General features: G+C 45.3%; 3 protein-coding genes across 4 annotated transcripts; 2 read left to right on the top strand and 1 right to left on the bottom strand.

Annotated features, from left to right (window-relative positions):
- LOC8056874 (homocysteine S-methyltransferase 1) lies at positions 830 to 5,742 on the top strand. 2 transcript variants are annotated; one of them, XM_002468214.2, is made up of 7 exons: positions 2,420 to 2,787; positions 4,173 to 4,229; positions 4,360 to 4,565; positions 4,696 to 4,825; positions 4,940 to 5,143; positions 5,228 to 5,299; positions 5,382 to 5,742. In XM_002468214.2, exons 1-7 carry the CDS (start codon positions 2,635 to 2,637, stop codon positions 5,529 to 5,531), a joined length of 972 nt encoding a protein of 323 aa, XP_002468259.1. In that variant the 5' UTR covers positions 2,420 to 2,634; the 3' UTR covers positions 5,532 to 5,742. The 2 variants fall into 2 exon arrangements, with proteins under 2 accessions (XP_021305554.1, XP_002468259.1); XM_021449879.1 differs by lacking the exon at positions 2,420 to 2,787 and adding an exon at positions 830 to 1,095 and having other exon boundaries at positions 4,940 to 5,299.
- Positions 5,929 to 13,069, bottom strand: LOC8085287. Its single transcript, XM_002465584.2, has 14 exons — positions 12,736 to 13,069; positions 12,409 to 12,586; positions 11,990 to 12,321; positions 10,958 to 11,160; positions 10,823 to 10,871; positions 10,089 to 10,173; positions 9,430 to 9,703; positions 9,264 to 9,356; positions 9,132 to 9,180; positions 8,913 to 9,035; positions 7,763 to 7,867; positions 7,580 to 7,671; positions 7,334 to 7,487; positions 5,929 to 6,564 (listed from the first exon to the last, which is right to left on the bottom strand). Exons 1-14 carry the CDS (start codon positions 12,784 to 12,786, stop codon positions 6,283 to 6,285), a joined length of 2,070 nt encoding a protein of 689 aa, XP_002465629.1. The 5' UTR covers positions 12,787 to 13,069; the 3' UTR covers positions 5,929 to 6,282.
- Positions 17,020 to 21,510, top strand: LOC8085286 (glucan endo-1,3-beta-glucosidase 3). Its single transcript, XM_002468213.2, has 3 exons — positions 17,020 to 17,363; positions 19,663 to 20,919; positions 21,032 to 21,510. Exons 1-3 carry the CDS (start codon positions 17,297 to 17,299, stop codon positions 21,214 to 21,216), a joined length of 1,509 nt encoding a protein of 502 aa, XP_002468258.1. The 5' UTR covers positions 17,020 to 17,296; the 3' UTR covers positions 21,217 to 21,510.

Raw genomic sequence — 23,202 nt, 5'->3', positions numbered from 1 at the left:
TCATTCGACTAATGGTCCAGCTGTTTTACGACCACTGGCGCAGGGATACCGATACACCGATACGGATACAACGATATGGTCATACAACATTTTTCAAAAACAAGTACCCATAACATTTTTCACTAGTAGGACAATCAAAATAAAAATGACATAACATAGACACAAATCTAGGTCATCTGATAACACATCAAAGATATCATAATAATTGGTCTTACAAAGATTATGGCTTCAACGAATAGAGACAAATAGCTAGCGCCATGAAGCATTTAAGATAGTATAGTATAGTACTTGAATTTAAGGTTCTTATTTATCACATCACAATAATAAAGATTATGATCATATGAGGGTCTGTTTAGATGCCTTCAAAATTCTAAAAGTTTATAAAATTTTTCATTACATCGAATCTTTGGACACTGAAACATTAAATATAAAAAAACTAATTACACAGCTATAAATCACGAGATAAATTTTTTGAGCCTAATTAATTGTTAAATATAAATGAAAGTTCTACAATATGCAAATCTAAAAAAAAAGATCTAAACACGCCCTGAATGCTCCACCCGGACTGGCGGACTGCTGAGATGTGCTTTAATTTTGTGGGTTATGGGATGTAAAGTATCAGATAAGTATCAACATAGCATCGAAATTTAATTAATTTATATTTTTATTGGTGGTATTATCCGATACTTATCTGATACGGTATCGAAGGCGTATCAGAGTATCCGATACGTATCTCGATAGCGATAAGCAACTAGGGCGAAGTATCGGGGTATCCTAGCTCACCAATATGTACCTCTCCCCGTAACGCTCCTCGGTTGATCACGTAGCATTCGCAGACAGAGCAGCAGGTCTCCCATCGGCTGGCTCTGCATCCCACCCCCGACTCCGGTTGCTGCGTGCGGCGGACCGAGTAGTCGTGCTTGACTGAACCGGCGCGCGGTGATGGGGGCGCTGGAGGAGCTCGTGGCGAAGGCGGGCGGGTGCGCGGTCATCGACGGCGGCTTCGCCACGGAGCTGGAGGCGCTCGGCGCCGACATCAACGACCTGCTCTGGAGCGCCGCCTGCCTCATCACCAGGCCGCACCTCATCAAGGAGGTAAATATAATAGCCCTGGGCCAACGCCCCGCCGCGCGACATGCCGATGCCGGCATGCATGTGCACAGCACCTCTATCACACGGGGACAAAGCTGCGCTAGCTGTTTATTACTAGTACATTGCAGGCTTGCGATGCAATGCAACCCCCAACGTATGCCATCTGATTACTGTGTTGCTGTTCGCCGCGAGAAAGCTAATGATATTTTTTTGGGGGGGGGGGGGAGTTGGTGATTGTAGTCTAGCTCCCCAGCTCCGTGGGCGTGCAGACGTGACATGAGTAAAGCTTTCGGTTAGCCCATTGCTACCGGCACGTTTTGGTCGACGCTGATCTCAGCCAGGGCCGGCAGCGGCAGGGCGGTCTGGAAAAGTGCCCGACCGGCCCACCGTCGGCCCCGTAGGCGAGGCACGGGGCGGCGTTTCAGGCAGGTTTCCGCAACCGCGCGCGCGTGGAGTTGATGACGTGCGAGCAGCCGCATCGCTGTGCAGCAGGGCCGGCGATGGGACGTGAGGTCCGCACGTGAGAGAATTCCTTGTGTTGGCGGAGACGGGCACGGCGGTGGAAGGGGGTGGGCGCTGGACCTGGACGAAAGGCCTGATGGGCCGAATGGGTCGGACCTACATACACTTCTGGGCTGATAATCGGCCTGCCACTTCTTATGCGGCCCATCGGGAAAGGAGCAGAGAGGCCCAGAGCGTTGGCGCAAACAGATTTCATGGACTGGCTCCCATTTGGCATATTATGGAAAATTATTATTGTGGAATGGATGGATTGAACGAACAAAGTCCAATCCTGTTGAAAGTGAAAGTCCGGACTGGCGCCCTGGTTCAGTTGAACGTTGCCGGATTTCGTGGTGTGGAATGAACCGATTACCGGTTCTGCACTACGGCGGTTGCACCGCGCCGATTCCTTTTTTTTTTTTAGAGTCGACTAAAACTGTTTTCCCGGTCGCAGTTGCTGCACAAAACTGTCAAACCTTGGCTTTTGACTTTTGAAGATTCCATAAGTAGGCTAGCACTGAACAGACGCAGAGCATCGCTCAGATGAAATTATGGAAATACAGGTTCATCTCGTTGCGGTAGGCTGGTTCAAACTTCAAACTCGTTGCGAACTAAACAAGGCCTATATTACCTGGGTAGTCAAACCCAAACAAATTTCCCGAACTAATTAATTTCGGTTACATCTGCACATCTCGTTGCGGTAGGCTGGTTCAAAACTTCAAACTCGAAGCAACGCATACGCATTCAATCGTGGTCCTGGACGGTCCAGCTGTGCGAGCGCACCTACCCCAGAAACCAGTCCGCGTTCGTATCTAAGCTCGATCGCCACTTGGATTGCTTTGCTTGTCGCCAAATTTAGTCGTCGTCTACCTACTACTCTTGTATATAGGCCATCTCATTCTCAGCAATATATATCCCTCTCCCTACCGCTCCTCGGTCGATCACGAGGCATTAGCAGCAGGTCTCCCATCTCCCGTTGCTGCGTGCGGCGGGCCGAGTGTCGTAGTCGCGCGCGCTTGACTGAACCTGAACCGGCGGGGGATGGGGGCGCTGGAGGAGCTCGTGGCGAAGGCGGGCGGGTGCGCGGTCATCGACGGCGGCTTCGCCACGCAGCTGGAGGCGCTCGGCGCCGACATCAACGACCCGCTCTGGAGCGCCGCCTGCCTCATCACCAGGCCGCACCTCGTCAAGGAGGTAACAGCCCTGCCCTGCCCTAACCCTGGGCCAACGCCCCGCCCAAGTGCCGGCATGTGCACCTTCATCACCGTACCGGGGGCAAAGCCGACGCTGTTTTATTATTGGTTTATTACATTGCAGACTTGGGAGTTGCGATGCAATGCAACCCCCAACAGATGCCATCTGTGTTTCTGTTTCGCCGCGGCCCGCGAGAAATAAACTATTGTTGCGCTAGCTGTGAATGTGAAGATATTGAGTTTGCGCGTGTTGCTGATGATATTTTTTGGGAGTTGGGATTGTATTCTAGCTGTATTTTTCCTATTAAAAATCAATTTATATTACTGATCAGTGATATGGCATTTTCTGAAAACAAGGATACACCAATACGGTAAGTATATAAATATACCAAAAACCAGAATACATTTACTCATATATTTTTCACTCAAACAATCAATTTGGTTCTAAGACAGTATACTAGTATAGTACTGTACTTGATTTATAGTTAGCATAATAATAAATTTAATGAATGTGTAAATGGGCCACCAAGTTGGACTGCTAAAATGATATACTTCAATTTAGAGTGTTATAGGCTGTGAAGTATCCCACAGTATCGACGGTGTATTGAGATTTAATTTTTGTATTTTTATTAGTGATATTATCTGATGCTTCTCTGATATGGTATCGGAGGTGTATCAGAGTATTTGATACGTATCGCGATACCGATACCCGGGTTTTTTTTTTTGAGGGAAATAAACTATTGCTGCGCTAGCTGTGAATGTGAAGGTACTGAGTTTCCGCGCGCGTGTAGCTGACGATATTTTCTTGGGAGTTGGTGATTGTATTCTAGGTGTATTTTTCCTATTGAAAATCGATCTATATATTACAAAAAAAGAGTACTGGATCTATGGCCTGGGCAGGTCAAATGAACCAAGTCAAAGGAAGGAATTGAATTTGTCCGGCTCTTGTCTTGGGGGTTGGTGGTGACTGGTGACCAGCCCAAGAACAAAATCCCCTCTCTTTCCTTTCTTCTTGGAAAGACAAACCTACATGTATACCAAACATTCCCCTCCCGTAAATGCGGCCATTGTCTAGTTGGGCACAATCTGTCATCAGAAATCCAGAATGGCTTTCTGTGGCATGGAAGTGACCATTGTTTAGTTGGGCACAATCTGTCATCAGAAATCCAGAATGGCTTTCTGTGGCATGGAAATTCCGGTCTTATCCGAACTTTTTGAAGCACCCACCGATAGATAAGACAAACAAACCCTACCGCCACCGACCAGTGCATCTAGGACCACCTGGCAAGTCTCAAGTTTGGATAAACAAAGACAGCGCAAGGAATTCAAACTTTTTGAATTGTCTCCAGCTATCCATTTTGACATCTTGCTATTTTACCTGTCCAGGTTCATATGCAGTATCTTGAAGCAGGCGCCGACATCATTATTTCATCATCTTACCAGGTACTACTGGCGGCTTTCATCTTCAGAACTGTAGATATTGACCAGATTCTGCAGTTCATGGTTGTTTCATGTTTAGAACTCAATAGAGATTCAAATGTTACTTACTACATACACGTTTCTTTACCTGCAGGCAACGATCCCAGGTTTCCTGGCTAGAGGAATGTCTGTTGATGAAGCCGAAGATTTACTGCGAACAAGTGTAAAACTGGCCGTTGAAGCTCGAGATGAATTCTGGAAGTCAGCACTGAGAAAGGCCAAGCCTATATACAACCGTGCCCTGGTTGCTGCATCCGTTGGGAGCTATGGAGCCTATCTTGCCGATGGATCAGAGTACAGGTAACACGACCACACGAACCATGTGGCAGCATCAGATTCGGTGCCATTTTTGTAATGATAGTTACTTGTACATTCTAGAGACTGTCCTCGTGTTCTGTATGCCTGTCACTCACACAAATCGGTCTCGCAGTGGATCATACGGAGCTGACATCACAGCCGAAAAGCTGAAGGACTTCCACAGGCGCCGGCTGCAGGTCCTTGCAAGTGCCGGTCCTGATCTGATTGCGTTCGAGGCCATTCCTAACAAAATGGAGGCACAGGTGCATTCCCACTCAGAGCTCCAAGAATGAACTGAAACATGATTGTTCAAGAAACAAAGGTTTGAACTTAACTTGTGCATGCCCAGCGTTCAAACTGAGCCCTTTCTCGTGTAGGCATTGGTTGAGCTTCTGGAGGAAGAGAAGGTCCAGGTCCCTTCTTGGATCTGCTTCAGCTCCGTGGACGGCAAGAACCTGTGCTCTGGGGAGAGTTTCGCAGACTGCCTTAAGATCCTCGACACGAGCGATAAGGTGGCCGTTGTAGGGGTGAACTGCACACCACCTCAGTTCATCGAGGGCATCATATGCGAGTTCAAGAAGGTCTGCAGGCACCTCTACGCACACCAGTTCCTTTCTGACATTTGCTTCTGTTTAATAATCCATTCTCCCTTCTGTCTCCATCAGCAAACCAAGAAGGCGATTGCAGTGTACCCGAACAGCGGCGAAGTCTGGGACGGGAGAGCGAAGAGGTGGCTGGTGAGTATACACCACATTTTTGCCCCTTTTGGGAACGAAAACAGGGAACTGATGATTATATGCATGTGATGCTGCATGGCAGCCGGTGGAGTGCTTAGGTCACAAGAGCTTCGACGCGCTCGCGAAGAGATGGCAGGAGGCTGGGGCCAGCCTCATCGGAGGGTGCTGCCGGACCACGCCTTCAACTATTAGGGCCGTTTCCAAGATCCTCAAAGGAAAGACGGGACATTGATTTGTTCAGAATTGAGCTGTTGTTGCATTATGTCAGTAGCCAGAATAACATTCAGAATATGCATCCTGCTGCTCTTTCTTTTCCCTTTCAATTTGAGCTCATTAAAAGCGGGTATCAATATAATTTTGCAGTGTAAAACGTAATACTAGTTTGCAGTGTTAACTCACAGTAGTGCTTAGTCACCGCTTCAGGTATGGATTTTAACAGTCAATGTTGTTTGGGCATGTTTACCATATTAAGTACGTATTTAAACAAGACTACCGAAATTCCTTATCCAATCAGTCTTGTTTAGAAAAGCTCAAAGTAGACATAGAATACAAAGGTTATAAAAAAGAACCTGTGCAATTAGTCTCGTGAGAACTTTAGTGCTACCTGCATTTGCTAGACAGGACAATACTGGCGAAAATGTTAGCTTCGTGGAATGAAAATACTCACGAACGAATTCAGTTTACAATTCAGATATACAAGTGCCACGTTATTTCATCAGAGAACTGCAACCAGGGTGCTCATATCGCTACGAACCAAGTACATTCATCAACCTACCTAAAGTGTCCTGGCAACAACCGAGATAGCTATGTCCCAAACTACAGTGGCACTGGCACTGGCACACATAAAAAGGTTACCGATCACTAGCCTAGTGAAGGTCAGATAAGTTGCAAGTCTTTTTGTACAACCTAAAGTTTATTTGGATGCATTCAGGACTATACGTACGACTACAAAGTACATATTGTACCTATACACAAGGGATCTCTCAATAAGGATCCTCCAACTTTATTTCAAGTTCAGCATCCCCAGTAGCTTCCAACAGGTCCACTATTTTCTTCGGACCATGAGTTGTGACTGATTGGCCCTCGGCATAACCAACCATTAGAAGCTTCCCTATCTTCGCCCTCCAATCAGCAACACATTTCTCAGTCCACCTGTCATGGACCACACGATCACGGTAGTTGACCATCGTGCCAAGCCCAGTGTTTCTAACCCAACCATATTCTTCCAAAACATGTGCCTCACCTTCTGTTAAATCTTCACCAACCTGAAACATACAATGGAAGCACAACAAAGGAAAAAGCAATGAGTCTTCATTTCTCAATCTAGCACACCTGGTTCTCAAATCTCAAATTCTCAATGCATTGTTCTAGAGAGATAATAAACATTGAGTCTTGACTCTTATAATTTATAATGGTTAACTACAGGACCTCATCTTAACTACTTTACATCAAGTGAATGCACAGATTCTCATTTTTTGGTTGGAAGAGGTTGCATAAGGGCGTCCCCAATGGAGATTAAATCGCTAGCAGACGTGAAATTTGATTGGCCATGGGAGGTACTGAGCACAGCGCTAGCTAGTCTTGCACGGTATTCAAGAAAATCTATCTCACAGTCCTCACGAGCTTGGGCTCTGATGTCCTTTTTTTAACTGTTCTTCAAGCCAAGTCGCTAGCGATTTGCTCAGGGCCGTTGAGGACGCCCTAAGGAGCTGAACTAGAGCACGATTCAGAAAATCAGTAGCAAAGCCACATTTGTGTTTAACCATCAAATTCTGGAACATCTAAATTAAACCATAATCAGAAGCACACAATAGTGTGAAGGGACTGAAAAAGATAAACCAGTGCCTTTAATAGCCCATATACTTGGCCTTATACATGGAGCAGGTGGTCCTACTTGTTACCACGTAATCCCAGCCTCCCTGATTACATAATCGGCCCAGTTACACCATACAACCACTACTAGGTCGGTGAGTTGGCTCTTAACAGTTATTAAAATCTTGAAAATAAATTTCGTAGAAGCAAGAAGCCTCTTACCATTAATGGCCTGTTTTCAATAAGAGCTGTCCTTCCACAGCCACTAAGCTTCATTGCAACAACCAGCCTACGGATCTGCCATTCTATTGGAGTTGATTGGACCACCTCAAAGAAGTATGTTGCATAACCATATTCAGGACGCTCAAGAACTATCCTGTGTAACAGATGAAAAGGACAACAGTTATAACAAGTCTTTAAACCATTTTGACAAGAAATATTGGACAAAGATCAATCAGTAAGAGGCACCTATTATGGCTTGTAAATACAAAAATAAAGGATTGCAGATCCCTGCACCATCCCCATTCCACAGGACAGTCACGGAACTGAAGGTATCGTGACTGCAAGAGAGAAAAACAAAATGAATAAAGCTCTCAAATTAGCATGAAATTGAAACTTATTGGCTAGAGTGTATCAATGTGACAAAAATACCTGCTCAATAAGAGAAATTAAACAGGATAGGCAGTAAATAGCCTTTTCCCCCCTTTCGTATCTAGATACTGATAGTAAATAGCCTTTTCCCTTCTTTGGAAATATCTGCACAATGAAACAAATAGCATTGTCAATTGAAGGTCATATTGTTTTATATTCAGTCCATATCACAAAAGATGGTACTACAGTACCTCGACAGAGATATCAAGTACTGTCTACTAACTGTTTCATCGGTTACTTACAAGCCTGTCTACTAATTGTTTCATCGTTACTTAAATGGCAATACACAAGTTTAAACTAGATTACAGAGTAGCATCTTATATGCAGGGGCGCAGAGCCCCTCCAGAGTCTAAACAGAGGTATATATTATTTAAGGGCTTAAATATGGTCAATAGAGCATTCTTAATGGTGACACCAATGATCTTAACTATTTTCCAATTGGTGGCCTCAAAGTATTTTAAATTTAAAATTTCCATATAGTAGTTATTTAAGCTGCAAACAACGTTCAAACAAGTAAGTGGCAGACTGGTACCAGATTGCTAGTGGTTCTTAAGTTCACTGAATGGCTTGCGATAAACCAATTTACATCAGCACTTGCAAGAAAATGGCATTAAACACTACTACCTACATCCTGAAATATAAGGGATCCAAGTTTATCCTAAGTCAAACTGTATTAACTTTTACTAAATTTATATAAAAGAAATAGTTACAACATCAAATTAACATCATTAGATACCTTATGAAATGTATCTTCATAATTTACATGTTTGATGTGACAGGTGTTGATACTGGTCTATATAAATTTGGTCAAACTTTGCATGGTTTGACTTATGACAAACTTGGATCCCTTATATTTCAGGACAGAGGGAGTATATCTTAATCTAGTTGACAGGATTACAGCACATCTTTTAGAAAACTGTTCAATCCGCCTCCAGTTGGTAACTTGAACTATTCCAACTGTTAAAATTAAAATTTTCAAGTCAAAACCAGCATCACCACTTCAAAGTACAGGACCATAAATAATGGTTGCAAGTGTAGTTTGTGACTTGTCACAAATTGTGGGATTATAAATACTACACCAAATCAAACTGCCAGTGGTTCAGATAAGAAAATCATGTGTCAAGCTAAGCACTGTTGTAAATCATCTTACATTTGCAATGACGTTTTCAAGATCTTCAAAGTTACTTTCTGTAGAATCTTCTATCATTTCATTATCTTCTTCAGCACCATAAAGTTTGATTTCTTCAACCCCTATTCCTCTGTTTAAAAGAATCTGCACGACAAAAAGAAAATGCACCAGAAAGAATCACAGGCTGAAAGATTTTCCACAGCCTTATTATATTCATATATATATGCAATAAATGATCACCTGCAGAAGCCCTGGAGCATCTTCATCAAGTGCCTTTTCAATTGAATCCCTGCACAGCATATTTGTAACGATAGCCCCCCACCAAAAAAGTGTAAACTTTAAAAGAAAAGACAAGTTACTAATGAAACGTACGTCGCTGTTTTCTTTCTCCTTCGACGAGAACGGTAAGCAACACCCTCCTTAACAGTGTCAGCATCTTCTTCAAGCATTTTTTCAGTTGAACAACTGCAAAGATGCTATTCATAAGCATGTTGTGCAGCATACAATAAAAATGAAACAAGTTACTGATGCAGCATACCTCGTTTTCCTTTTTCTGCGTTGTCGGGAACTGAAAGAAACTTTCTCAGGTAGCTCACAGTCAGTAAGTTCATCTTTTACTCCTAAAGACGGTACTGAGCCTTTGGCATGAGTAGAATTTGCTTGAGGAGATTCAGAAGGGCCAATCTTATAACCTTCTAATGCAGGCTCCAGTTTTACATCAGCTAGATGAGCCCCTTGTTTTCTTGCAACCAGCTCACTGTTTTCACTCATACAAGTTGCAGTGCCATCTATCTGGTTTTCGGAACCCTCCACTGGATCATGACAATATCAATGTTCACATAGGGATGGGTTAGTATGAGATGACATGCAGGAAATATTCGGGAAACCTGAGTTCCGTGCATTAGCTTGTTTAGCAATACACGTTGCAGAATTATTGTTTTATTGACATTTAGATCATTAGATAGACACTAGGCAATAGGCATGACCAAGCAAGGAGTTGAGTAAATATAAGGCATGTCATGTCCAGCCTCATAAGTTGGTTGACATAGCCCATCTAACTGTTTGTTTTTAGGACCATCAGAAGTGCAAGAAACTACACTTATGCAGAATTTACAGTGTGTGTAGCTGTCCAGTGCCCTATGAGTTTATGACATGAAATGCTTCCAACAAAACATTCCCTAAAAGACATTTGGGTACCTGGAAGATCTTCACCAAGTAACGTCATGTTGCTGTTATCATCCATGGGATTACTCTCTATAATAGGAGGTGCAGAAGAAATTTCCTGTATCAAGTGTGATAAGGCCAAAAGACCAGGTTCTCAGAGGGGGGCAAAAAGGTAACAGAATCTCATGCTAGCTGGATGTAATTATTATTAACACAGCACAGCAAGCAAATCTGTGTAAATATACAGCACCACAGTTAGTATTTTATTAATATTAAATTATTAATTGATATGTAAAACACATTTGACACTCGTAAATTTAGATGTAGTTTCAACATTCCTTTTAATATCATTTTGAGTTGCAGCAGCTTGCCTCAATTACATTATTGTATTTTTTGGAAATGGATCTCGTAAACCAGGGCATGGATCGTAAACCAGGGCATGGATCGTAAACCAGGGCATGGATCATCAATCTCAGTGACGCCATAAACAAATCCACTCATAAATTAATAGCAACATTCACTAAACAGGTTTGAATAATATTATAATTTCACACACCGGATTGGATCGTCTTTCTTGGTGTTTTAAGTATAAATAAAAAAATAAATAGAATGAAAATTGGGAAATGATAGTCTTATGTTCTAGGTAAATAGCACCAGTGCTAATGTGATGTAGATAGAATTGAGCAAGCGAAGAGCGTGGAATTTTCTAGAAGTTTCATAGAAATGCATAATAATTAATCAGATAACAAAGGCAAGTGTATCAACACCTGCAACATGCTGCATATATCTTCTTTATGTGTTGTTCCCTCATGATTTCTGCAAGAAAAATTAAGTGAATAATGTTATGCATATAACAAAAGAAATCATAGCCCTCTGTAACAATCAATATAATTTCACACTACCTTTTGGGAGATGATCTGCTAGTTTCCACACACATTATAGATTTCCCAGTTGATACTGTACCAAGCCCTGAACTTTTGTCTGCTAGAAGGATCCTGTAGCGCTCTTTCAGAGGTATATGATCAAGCTCATCAATCTCAGTACAGATTTCAAAGTTAAAACCTTTGGCACATTCCACGCTTGAATCTTTATGTGTGGAAACATACTGCAAAGGTTCTCCAAAGACAATCATCCATTCAGTGTGAAACCTTAAAAAACTAACTCATAAGAAGCTTCAGGAAATAGCATGTCTACTAACATGAAACAACTAACTAATATGGACTTGAGAATAACTACAGTGAAATTGGAAGAATAACACAAGAAGAAAAAGAAGATAGACAATAGGTTATAAGAGAAAATAAGGAAACTGCAAAGGAACTACATGACAAAGTAATAGGAGAAGCAGATTAACAGTGCAAAACAGATCAATCTCTATAAATGAATACCTCCAGATACCATGGTCAATGTTTTAATCTAGGTTCAAACAGAAGCAGCAACAACTCTGATTTACTCCTTTCAACAAAAGTATCATTGCAAGGGTTGTAACATATAAATAAATGAGTAAATGACTTGCGTAAGCATAATTCTCTCTTTTCTATGAAGTCCAGCTTTTCATAGGATGTGAATGGTGCAGTCCAGATCTGTCATTCAACGGTAATACTAAAATAGAAATACATTTTTTTACCATAATTTCTGAAAAACTTCAAAAACCTTTTTTTTTTTTTGCTGTATCATTTGCCTAACCAAATTATTGTACGAAAATAATGAACGCCACAAACAAGGCAGAGACAAAAATGTTAGTAAATCAAACACATTTTTCCAGCACTGGTGATCAAACACATTTTTTGTGGGATTGATCCAGCATATTTCAACTATCCTTTAGTAATGATAATTGACAAGCCAGAGGAGGTGAGAGTTGATGTGAAACTACAAGACAAGTACTATAGGAATTTCTAATCTTATTATACGAATGGACACTGATAAGAAAGTTGTACCTGTTCGGATTCAATACGACCTTCCTCAGCCAATTCACACAGATTATTTCGTGATGCAAGAAATATTTTCGACACCACTATCTCTGACTCTGCCTTCACTGTGTTTTGTAAATGATACTGATGTAATCTCCAGTCAGTTTCCTGAGAGCTTTTATCACTCGTCATGTCTGCATACAGGGCAAACACCTCCTTGCAACCCTGCAGTGTTCCACCCAGGATGATGGATCTAGGGCTTCCAATTTTCTTCCAGCAGTTACTTGCATCATTCTCATTGTTGCACGGCTCAAAACTTCTATGGAAGAAGTATGATGCACGGCCATCTTGCCTAACACCTGCAATATTGCAGTTAAACTGTAACAGGTGCTGACAGATAAGTAGATGATGCTAGAATGTGACGTTACTTCAATAAAATTAAATACCCGGTATATCTTGAGGGTGTCTGCAGTAAAATCCTCCATCACCATCAACAAATTTAATAAACTCATGGATAAACGGATGGCGCTCAGTTCGACCATTCCCAACTTCTGCTGCGAGATGCCACAGAATATCACTATCGCTGGGGTTAAATTCTACACCCCTTGGTAGCCCTGGCCAACTCTGAAAGCACAATGGTACAGTAAAGACGTAGCCTTAGGAGAGGGGGGCAGTAAAACAAACTGTTAAGCTGCTTAATGATTCATTTCATTTGGAAAATAGACACGTCCACTCATAACAGTATCAGTTCTCAGAGTTCAAAATCATGGTACCTCGCAATGCATCAGTACTGTAGGATCAGGGGCGGACCCAGCAAAGAACATGGGTGAACAGATGCACCGGCGGAGCCAAGGCCCGGCCACCCTGGGCAGCTGGCCGGGCTCCCACGGTACAGCAGAGGCGGGAGGGGAGAGGGAGGTGCGTACGCAGGGTCGCCGGCCGGTGCCCGGAGGACGGAGGCGAGGGCGCGAGGCGACTGGCGAGAGGCGGGAGGGGGAGCCGCTGACGCCGCCGCCGAGCCTGGGACTGCCCCTCCGTCGCTTGAGGGCCCGAGCCTGAGCGCCGCGAGCGCGAGCGGGGGAAGCAGCAGAAGACGGAGCGTCGGCGCTGCTAGGAAGGGTAAAGATTAGGGTTAATCGGATCCATGCCATTACTATTTAAGAAATTACGCTAATGCCATTATAATTATTTTCTGCTTCGAAATATGACATTAGGCGCCTTGTTTACTTTAAAAAAATTTGCAAAATAGGAATAGTAGCACTTTCGTTTGTATTTGACAAATATTGTCCAATTATGGACTAACAAGGCTCAAAAGATTCGTCTCGTCAATTCCGACCAAACTATGCAATTAATTTTTATTTTCATCTATTTAATACTCCATGCATACGTCTAAAGATTCGATGTGACGGGAAATCTGAAAAAATTTTGCAAAATTTTTGGGAACTAAATAAGGCCCCTTTCACGCATTTTAAGGGCATGCACTTAAAAATCCAAAAAAATATAGAATTCTTCGTCACATCTAATCTTGCGGTATATGTATAAAACACTAATTACATAGTTTACCTGTAAATTGCAAGACAAATCTTTTAAACCTAATTAATTTATAATTTGACAATATTTATCAAATATAAACGAAAGTGCTAGTCAAAATAAAAAAAAGTTGCAACTAAGGTCTTGTTTAGTTCCAAAAAGTTTTGTCAAAAATTTTAGATTCTCTGTCACATCGAATCTTGCGGTACATGCATAGAGTATTAAATATAAATAAAAACAAAAACTAATTACACAGTTTACCTATAATTTGTGAAATGAATCTTTTGAGACTAGTTAGTCCATGACTAGACAATATTTGTTAAATAAAAACAAGAATAATACAGTACGCAAAATACGAAAATTTTGACAACTAAACAAGGCCTAAATCTTTTGTATAGACATTTTTGTCCCTGCTAGTCTCTCTACGTCCCACTCTATGATGCATCGGGCCCACTTGTCATCCCTTTCCCATCCATCGTTCTCGATCGCCCCTCCACTCTGCGTCTCGAGCAACCCCGCCGCTACAGGCCTAGCGCGCTGCGCGCCGCACACCGCCGGCCACAGGCCGCCTGCCCAGTCCGGCTGGCCGAAGCCTCGTCCTCAGCTGAGCAACCTCGAGCCCAGCCCCCATGGCTGGCAAGCGCGCGTGTGCGGGCCGCCGTGTTGCTGCCAGGCGAGCGCCACCGCGTCGCTGCTGCACTGCCGCCAGGCGAGCGCGTGGGCAGGCGGATGACGCCCTCTCATGTCATCTGCTACCGCCGGGGAGATACCGCCGGCTAGCCTTGCTGCCAGCTAGCTGTGCCACGGAGCCACAACGTCAAGGATTACGCTACCGTGGAGCCACGCCCATGCTGGTTGGCACCGCAGCTTCGTCGCGCACGGAGAGAGGAATTAAGGCCTTGTTTTCACCTCAAAACCAATTTTTTTTTTAAGATTTCCGTCATATCAAATCTTACGGCACATACATGAAGCATTAAATATAGACGAAAACAAAACTAATTGCACAGGTTATCTGTAAATCGCGAGACGAATTTTTTGACTTTAGTTAATTTATGATTAGACAATATTTGCTACAAACAAATAAAACTACTATAGTAGCGAAATTTAAAAAAAATTCGCATCTAAACAAAATCTAAAGGAGCACAGAGAGCCAACTTCTCGTTCCTAAGGTGTTGCAGGCGGGTGACGCGAGGAAGCCACGAGGCCATGTTGCGAGCAAGCCAATGGCATCTACAGAGGCGCGTGGAGGCAGGGAAGGTCATGGGTTAGCTCCTCACCGCTGGCGAGGCCTACACTAGCTAAATCAACGAAGGCCCTGTGCATGTGCTGTGTACAGGAAAAGGACTAGGGAGAGGACAGAGGAAAGGGATGACACGTTGGCCCCTGCTGTAAGTGAGATAGAGTGGGAGAGGTGTTTTGATCCATACAAAGATACATAATTGTTAGTACACCTAAACATGGGCCCAAAAACACCATATCATTTGGTGTGCTTCGCCGAATGATTCACCACAAGCCACCCATGCATCACCGGGTCATAAATTATCTTAAAGTAACTTGGCAAGTCTACACATTGTCATACTAGATCATATGTTGAACTCTAGTAAATTGGCCACTCGTCATGCAACTGAGTCTCGGACTAACCGAATGGTCCTCCAAGTGCCACCTAGGTACACCATCGTATATCGTATGGTGAACTCTAGTATCATGGTCAAGGTTAAGACAATTGAGCACATCACCACCGGATAATCCACCGAGATGGTCCCAATCATTCGACACACATATCTTAGGCCGTTTTAAGTTTGATTTCGTCCAATTCAACCTTTTGATACCCCATCTTTTAAAACCAATACAATGGACCCACTTTTGAGCTGACTCGGTGAGAGAATACCATATTTGTTCATCCAAAGCTCTCCATCTAAATCTTCATCAAGTTACTAGTCTCGCCCCCCTACTGAGCCATAATCTTATTCACAAATATCATTGTGTCCATACTTAAAATCGCCTTCGGTGTACTTTAGGGGGTGTTTAGTTCCCCTTTTTCCCAAAAAAATTCGGGTTTTGGTCCATCATTTTACAAAATGGAACTAAACACCATGCAAATTTTTCAGCAAAAAGATGGTTATTCTCCATTTTGGATTTTGGCCTCAAGAGGAGGCCAAAAAAAAATCCAAAATGATCCTCAACAGGCTCTCATGAGATAATAAATTCTGTATTTTGGATGGAACTAAACATGACCTTAAAAATTTTGGCATTTTGCATTCCACCATTTCAAAATATTTTGCATTTTGCATTTTTTTGAACTAAACACCTCCTTAATATGACAACTCAAAGTGATTGATACCCTGCAGATTGCAGAACACATGCGTTCGATCACGAGGGCAGCTTCTCGGTAATTACTTGAACGCTATGAAAATTGTGTTGGCGAGATAGGGAGGATAAGCATCGGCAGTGGCTTAGCGTCATCGTGGGTGAGGCCGTGCGCGGAAAGCAAACTAGGCAAATGAGCTTCAAATGCAGCGTTGAGAAATGGATTGGAACTTTGAAGCATGGACTACATGTCTGCAACCATACCGATCAGATTGACCCCTTCGACACGGCCGTCCTTCGTCCGAAATCCCAAGCAGAAAGATGAAAAGCGCTGCCGGAGGACAGCCGTTCGTACTGTACGACCTGCATGCCGGTTGCCGCCGAGGCGACGCCTGCGAAGACGACCGTTGGGACGAAAGCCCAAGAAGCCAGTGAGAGCATCATGGCCACGAGCACCGTGCAGGCGTCCAGCCCCAGCCCGAGCAAACCACATGCAGAAACCGCAAAAAGCGACGCGACCGGCGCTGCCCTCGCTGCCTCGCTTGCTGCTGCCACCACCGCCGGGGCTGGCGCTCGCAAAATTTGACCGTTGCTGCGCCACGTCAGACTCCGTCCCGTCCTATTCCTCCTCCTCGCAAACCGTGCTGTCGTCCCTCCTGCGGCGCTGTCCCCACTCCCCCATGCAGTCATGCGCCTAGCCGCTTCGCTGTAGCTGACGTGTGGGCTCCGGCGCTGGCCCCATGCAGTCATGGACGTTTGTTTTCCTCTCGTTGTACTGACAGTCTGACCACGGCAAAAGTCTGACCATTCGTTCCGCGTACCGAGTGACTGACAGGTGGGGGTTAGTTTTTCTAGCGGTCTGTATCTCTACACTCTACAGTACTGGTACAGTACACATGTACGTATGGGTCGGGATGGCATGGGTGCGCAAGAGCAAGCAAGCGGCACCGCCTCGTGGCGGCCCGAGATCGTGTTGAAGCCGTTGGATGCCTGACATGCGCAGCGTGATCCGTGCTGCCTGCCCACCGGCTAAGCGCGCTGCTTCCGAAGAGGGAGCCTTTTCACTGACATGTGGGGTGAACTTAAACCGGGCCTACCCATCAGTGGCGTGTATGAGGCTGGATGTCACCCAGCAGCTTCGCCCACCGATCACCGATGGGCTCCTCCTCCCATTGGGCCCCTTCTTGCTTTTCTACAAAAGACCCTCCATTTCTCTACTCTCATATTTATATCCCCAAGTTGCCTTCACACCTCTGCCTCTGCCTCCACTCCACTCCCAAGTTCCTTCCTTCCCGTCTCTTCTCCCCCCTTCCACTTCTTGGCCTGCTCTCTTGGCATCCTGCTCGATCGAATGCTGGATCAGGCAGATTGGAGGTTGCAGTAAAGACGGTAGGTGCTTTCCTTCTTGCTCCGTTGTGAGAGGGACAGGGGGAGAACCCAACCCAACAGAGAGAGGCTGCAAGTTCCCGAGGGCCGGGCTTCTCTTGCGGCGGCGACATGAAGAAGCTGTTCTTCGTCTCCTTCGTCCTCCTGCTGGCCGCTCCAGCAGTTCACGGTGAAGATGGTAAGGTTCCTCGTGCTCTTTGCTTCGATCTCTGGATGTGTATCTTGGTTCCGGATGCATGGATCGATCTCCACGTACGTTCTTGTTCACTGCGTCGCTTCGCTGCTCAGATTGTATTCTGCATATGCTTGTTTCTGTTTGCAATCTTGCAGCATCCACAGTGCGAGTGGATTGAGTGGCGTCCCTTTCCGATGCGGCTATGTCTGTCGTCTTGTGGTCTGCCTATATTAAGTTCTACCATTAGCCCTCTTCTCAGTCTCCGTAGATTAGCAGAAATTAATTTAATACTTACAATAAACACCTAAGGTAATTTTAAAAAGGAGTTCGTTCAGATACTAGAACAGCCCAAGTGCTTATTTTACCGGCACAGATAACTTTTGGAGCTTGGATTTGACTGAACATCCTGCCGCCCATGCTCTGCGTCTCATCGCCCCCCTGGGATTCCTTTCTTCTCCTTGTTTGTTTCCCCATGCTCTACCATTCTCGTCCGTCGCAACCATCACGTGCTCCAGTTTTTATATGGGGGTTATGCGTGTTGGTTGGAACATCCACTGTCATTATCATAGTATTAATCAGACTTGGCCCTGGAATAAGATTTACTCTAGTGCTGTACTTGCAGCCAAGGGAAGGAATACTGCTAGTAGTATACTAGTACAGCATTACATTGAACACTTGCCCATTTGGTCTATCAACGGCCAAACATACCGAGCAGCTAGCAACATCTCCCCCTGTACTGTAGTACAGCTCTCGTATTTAACCCAGCTTTCCGTTGGAAAAGTTTTGCAACAGCATAGCATGAATCTCTGATCGCTTTGTGCGTAAGTTTAGCCTGAAGAGGGTTGCCTCCGAGTTTGTACATCTTTAGTGCTAGCATCAGCCTTTCTGGGTCCTACCTGTCTGCCCTGCTAGAGTAGTGCTCCATCTTTTCTGCGTGGCGCGGTGGTGCCACTAATCTCGGTGCCAGGCAAATGCCATGGGCTGTCAGCCAGAGATTGTGCAAAGTTTGTCAGTGACTCAGGCCGGTCTCGGTCCTCCTAGTGAGAGTAATCACTGGCAGTCGCTGCTTTGCTTTGACCGCCACTGGAGCGTGCCTGGATTCGGTGTTCATCATGAGGTGGGCTTGGTGCTAAATGACTAGTACTCCTGTGTAATTAGAGGGTGTTTGGGACTGCTCCGTTCCACGTTTTTCAGCTCCGTTCTACGTTTTTTAGCCAAACGGTTTCAGCTCCACGCGTTCGAGTAAAAAGGGTGGAGTTGTGAGAACACTGAAAACATACTTCACAAACTCCAGTTTTTTTTTTGAGCTGGTCTATGCTAGAGTTTATGGACCGGAAAATTTTCGAATTTCGACACTGTGGCACTTTCGTTTGTTTATGACAAATAATATTCAATTATAAACTAACTAGTATCAAAAGATTCGTCTTGTGATTTACACCTAAACTATGTAATTAGTTTTGTTTTCGTATATATTTAGTGCTTCATGCAAGTGCTATAAGATTCGATGTGACGAGCAATCTTGAAAACTTTTTTTGTTTTCGGATGAACTAAACAAGGCCTTAGTGTCACAGATGACCTGTTGATTACTGTGCGTCCGTACATGTACAGCCCTAACCAGTGCCGCTGCTTGCAGTGCCGCGCTGTGTCGTTTGACGGCTGGGTTGAACAGAGTCGTTCCTGGGACCACCTGGCAGTGTCTTCTTCTGGGTTCTGGCTGGTGCCGGCCCCGCTGTAATTAAACAATCACGTCGTTTGTGGCTTGCTCGCTGCTTGACCGTGCACAAGTCTGCATCGCTGATGCATTGTGTCCACTGCACGATGCCCAGGATTTTCTGTGGACGGCTGGGACAGCAGCATGGGGGGCTCCTGTTTCCAACGTCTTTCCCCGTACGATGGCCTGTGTGTTGTGCTTTACAGCTAGCTCGGCGTCCTCTTCCATATCTCGATTTCCCTTTTGTTTGTTTTTTTCGCTTGGAAAACGCATGATATCATGCATTTGGTCCTTTCTTGTTTTCTACTGTTTGTGTACGAACATTTTTTTTTAAAATTCTTTGTTCCACACAGTCACAGCTTTCCTCGAAAGAATGTGTTTTTCTATCTGGATTCCTGCCTTACAACGCACTTCCTGTCTTGTATTAATCAAATCGTATAAAAAATACCATCTGATTCTTAAGTTTTGGCGTTTTGCAATAGGATAACTGTGATACTCTTCTTAACGTGGTTAGAACTCGTAACTTTCATTATCAAAAAAGATTTCTAATACTTTGGTTTGTCTATTTTTTTTTGTTGTCATTGCGTGCAGGTGCGTACATTGGCGTGAACATTGGCACGGCCATGTCGTCGGTGCCAGCGCCGACGCAGATCACCACGCTACTCCGCTCGCAGAACATCCGCCACGTCCGCCTCTACGACGCCGACCCAGCGATGCTGGCGGCGCTGTCCAACACCGGCATCCGCGTCATCGTGTCGGTGCCGAACGAGCAGCTGCTGGCCATCGGCAACTCCAACGCGACGGCGGCCAACTGGGTGGCGCGCAACGTGGCCGCGCACTTCCCCGCCGTGAACATCACGGCCATCGCGGTGGGCTCCGAGGTGCTGTCGGCGCAGCCCAACGCGGCGCCGCTGCTGATGCCCGCCATGCGCTACCTCCAGAACGCGCTGGTGGCCGCGGCGCTGGACCGGTACATCAAGATCTCGACGCCGCACTCGTCGTCCATCATCCTCGACTCGTTCCCGCCGTCGCAGGCCTTCTTCAACCGGTCGCTGGACAACGTGCTGGTGCCGATGCTCAAGTTCCTGCAGTCCACGGGGTCGCCTCTCATGCTCAACGTGTACCCGTACTACGACTACATGCGCTCCAACGGCGTGATCCCGCTGGACTACGCGCTGTTCCGGCCGCTGCCGCCCAACAAGGAGGCCGTGGACGCCAACACCTTGCTGCACTACACCAACGTGTTCGACGCGGTGGTGGACGCCGCCTACTTCGCCATGGCGTACCTCAACGTTACCAACGTTCCGGTGATGGTGACGGAGACCGGGTGGCCGCACAAGGGCGACCCGTCCTCGGAGCCCGACGCCACCTCCGACAACGCCGACACCTACAACAGCAACCTCATCCGGCACGTGATGAACAGCACCGGCACGCCCAAGCACCCCGGGGTGGCCGTGCCGACCTACATCTACGAGCTGTACGACGAGGACACCCGGCCTGGCTCCACGTCGGAGAAGTACTGGGGCCTCTTCGACATGAACGGCGTCCCGGCCTACACCCTGCACCTGACGGGCTCCGGCGTCCTGCTGGCCAACGACACGACGAACCAGACCTACTGCGTGGCGCGCGACGGCGCGGACCCCAAGATGCTGCAGGCGGCGCTGGACTGGGCGTGCGGCCCCGGGAAGGTGGACTGCTCCGTGCTGATGCAGGGCCAGCCTTGCTACGACCCGGACACCGTGGAGGCGCACGCCACGTACGCCTTCAACGCCTACTACCACGGCATGGGTATGGGCTCGGGGACCTGCTACTTCAGCGGCGTCGCGGTGGTGACCACGACCGACCCAAGTGAGATCACTAGCTCGAGAAACCATGCATGCTGATCTCTCTTTGCCATCTGCTTCTGCTGGTTTCACTGATTCGCTGTGTGTCGGCGGCTGGGTGCTTCTTTTTTTTTCAGGTCACGGGTCTTGTGTTTACTCTGGGAAGAACGCGACGGCGTTGATGAACGGCACGTCGCTGGCGCCGTCGTCGAACTCCACGGAGGGAGGCTCCGGCGCGCACCGGGCGTTCGGCGACGTCTCGTCACTCGCCCGCATCGTCTCCACCGCGCTGCTCTTCAGCGTCGGCCTCCTCCTGTTGTAGGCAGTGGCAGTAGTTAGTGGTAGCAAGTAGGCACCATGGAATCATGCAGTCTTTGCAGAGTTAGGCATTCGTGAGGGAGGGATGGATGGATGATTCTTTTTGCTGTCAAGAGGCAGGAACGGAGCCGGGATGTTGCTTCTGCTCTGTCTGTCATCTGCTGGGTTTCTCTCGTCTGGTATTGGTGTGGAATGGAACAGGAATTGGTTTGCTTCCTAGCAATTGCTCCGTTGCGAATTCGCTGGACTGCCGGTTGGTTGGTTGATTGTGATGAGCAAACAGGATGTTTGGGGTTCAGGTTGCATCTCCTTTTCGTATCTACTCCCATAGTCCCATTAGCTCCATTTCAATGCACTGTTTCCAAAACAAATTCGCTGACATGACATCAATGAAACGAATAATAAAATAACCTCCACAATGCATGAGTTTTATCTTGACGTTTCCTGAGACGAATCTGTCTATTGGAAACATGGGGGTGACGGAAACAATTAAAACACTCAGTTCTCGTATCAATTACAAAACAGGTGGCACATGGAAATCAAACACCCGAATTTGAAAACCACAAGACCTACATCGAACGTACCATATAAAAAACAAAGGATCCAAATTAAAAACAAATTAATTATATGGAGGCAAATTTGAAGAAATTCAAATTTAAAAAATAAAAACACAAATTGTAAACACAAATTAATTCTATGCAAGGCAAATTAGAAGAAATTTAAATTGAAAACATATCAAAAACACAAATTACATAGATAGATTAATTCCATGGAAGGCAAATAGGAAGAAATTCAAATTGAAAACATATGAGAAACACAAATTTCAGAGAGCAGATAAAAAACCATATTTACACCAATAATAAAATAAATTTACACCAACATAATCAATGTAAAAATTACAATATACAACTGTAAGAGAGAGATATGAATTAAAATAACACATGAACAAGAAAAACATGTTGACACCGAGCATGGACACTAATATGCATTTTATTTGAAATCTAGACAATGAACAAAACGGACTTCTAACATAGAAGCAAAGAAGAAAGGAAGGACTAGATCAAATAAAAGATGAATATGATGGCCACAAATCCAGGTGACAAAAAAGAAAAAATTGCCCAGGCAACGTACATATTTACCGTTTCACTAGCGACTTGTTGAAATCAGCGTGTTGCAGCAGACGGATTTCTCGTAGCGGCTAACCAGAGAGTTTAGAGATTTGTTCACCCTTTTCGTCGTAGCGGGCTAACCGTATTACGAATTTCATACAAGTTGGGCCGAACACTATCATTTTTTGGCCCACCCGCCCGGAATGGGTAAAGCTGTAATTTGCCTTATCCGCCGTGCGCGCGCCCTAACCAAGGCCCTATATAATGCTGCAAAGGCATCGCTCTGTTCGTCCTGCGCGCCGCCGTCTTCTGCTTCGTATCCGTTCCAAGGAGATTCTCCTGGTTTTTGCTGTTTTTTCCTCTCCAAAATTCGATGTTACTGTATCTCGTCTCGTTTTCTTGTCGCATGTTTGCCCACATAGCTTGAAATCTTCTTTCGTTTCTTCGATTGGTTTCCTTCGAGATGTTCTTTGCTCGAGCACTCTTTTCGTTTTGAAAGATCCGAAGCCCGTGTCGCCGTTGTGCGGATCTTGGCTTTGGTTTTCGGAGAGATGCGAGATCATACCACTGGACCTCTGGACATGCGGCGTCTTTCTTCCTATAGATCCTCGCATTTTCTCGTAGGTCCAACAATTTGCTTCTCTTACAATTGTAAATCATGAGATTTGTTCTTGGTCGTTTGTCTTTATTTTTGTTTGTTTAGTTTTTTTGAAATGGATTTGCTGGAATTAGTCAGATGTACCACCTTGAATCCGTGATGACGAATCGATGGCTCGATGATGATTACTCTTGCTTTAACCACACCGAACCAAAGGCCGGAGGAAGGGTTTTTTCTTTCCCTTGGGCGTCGCGCTCCCCTCTCTTGGCGTTTCCTCATGAAA

The sequence above is a fragment of the Sorghum bicolor genome, chromosome 1 (genome assembly GCF_000003195.3).
Source record: "Sorghum bicolor cultivar BTx623 chromosome 1, Sorghum_bicolor_NCBIv3, whole genome shotgun sequence".
Classification (NCBI taxonomy): Eukaryota; Viridiplantae; Streptophyta; class Magnoliopsida; order Poales; family Poaceae; genus Sorghum; species Sorghum bicolor.
The sequence above is the reverse complement of the archived record's forward strand: the minus strand, read 5'-3'. Positions and strand labels throughout refer to the sequence as shown.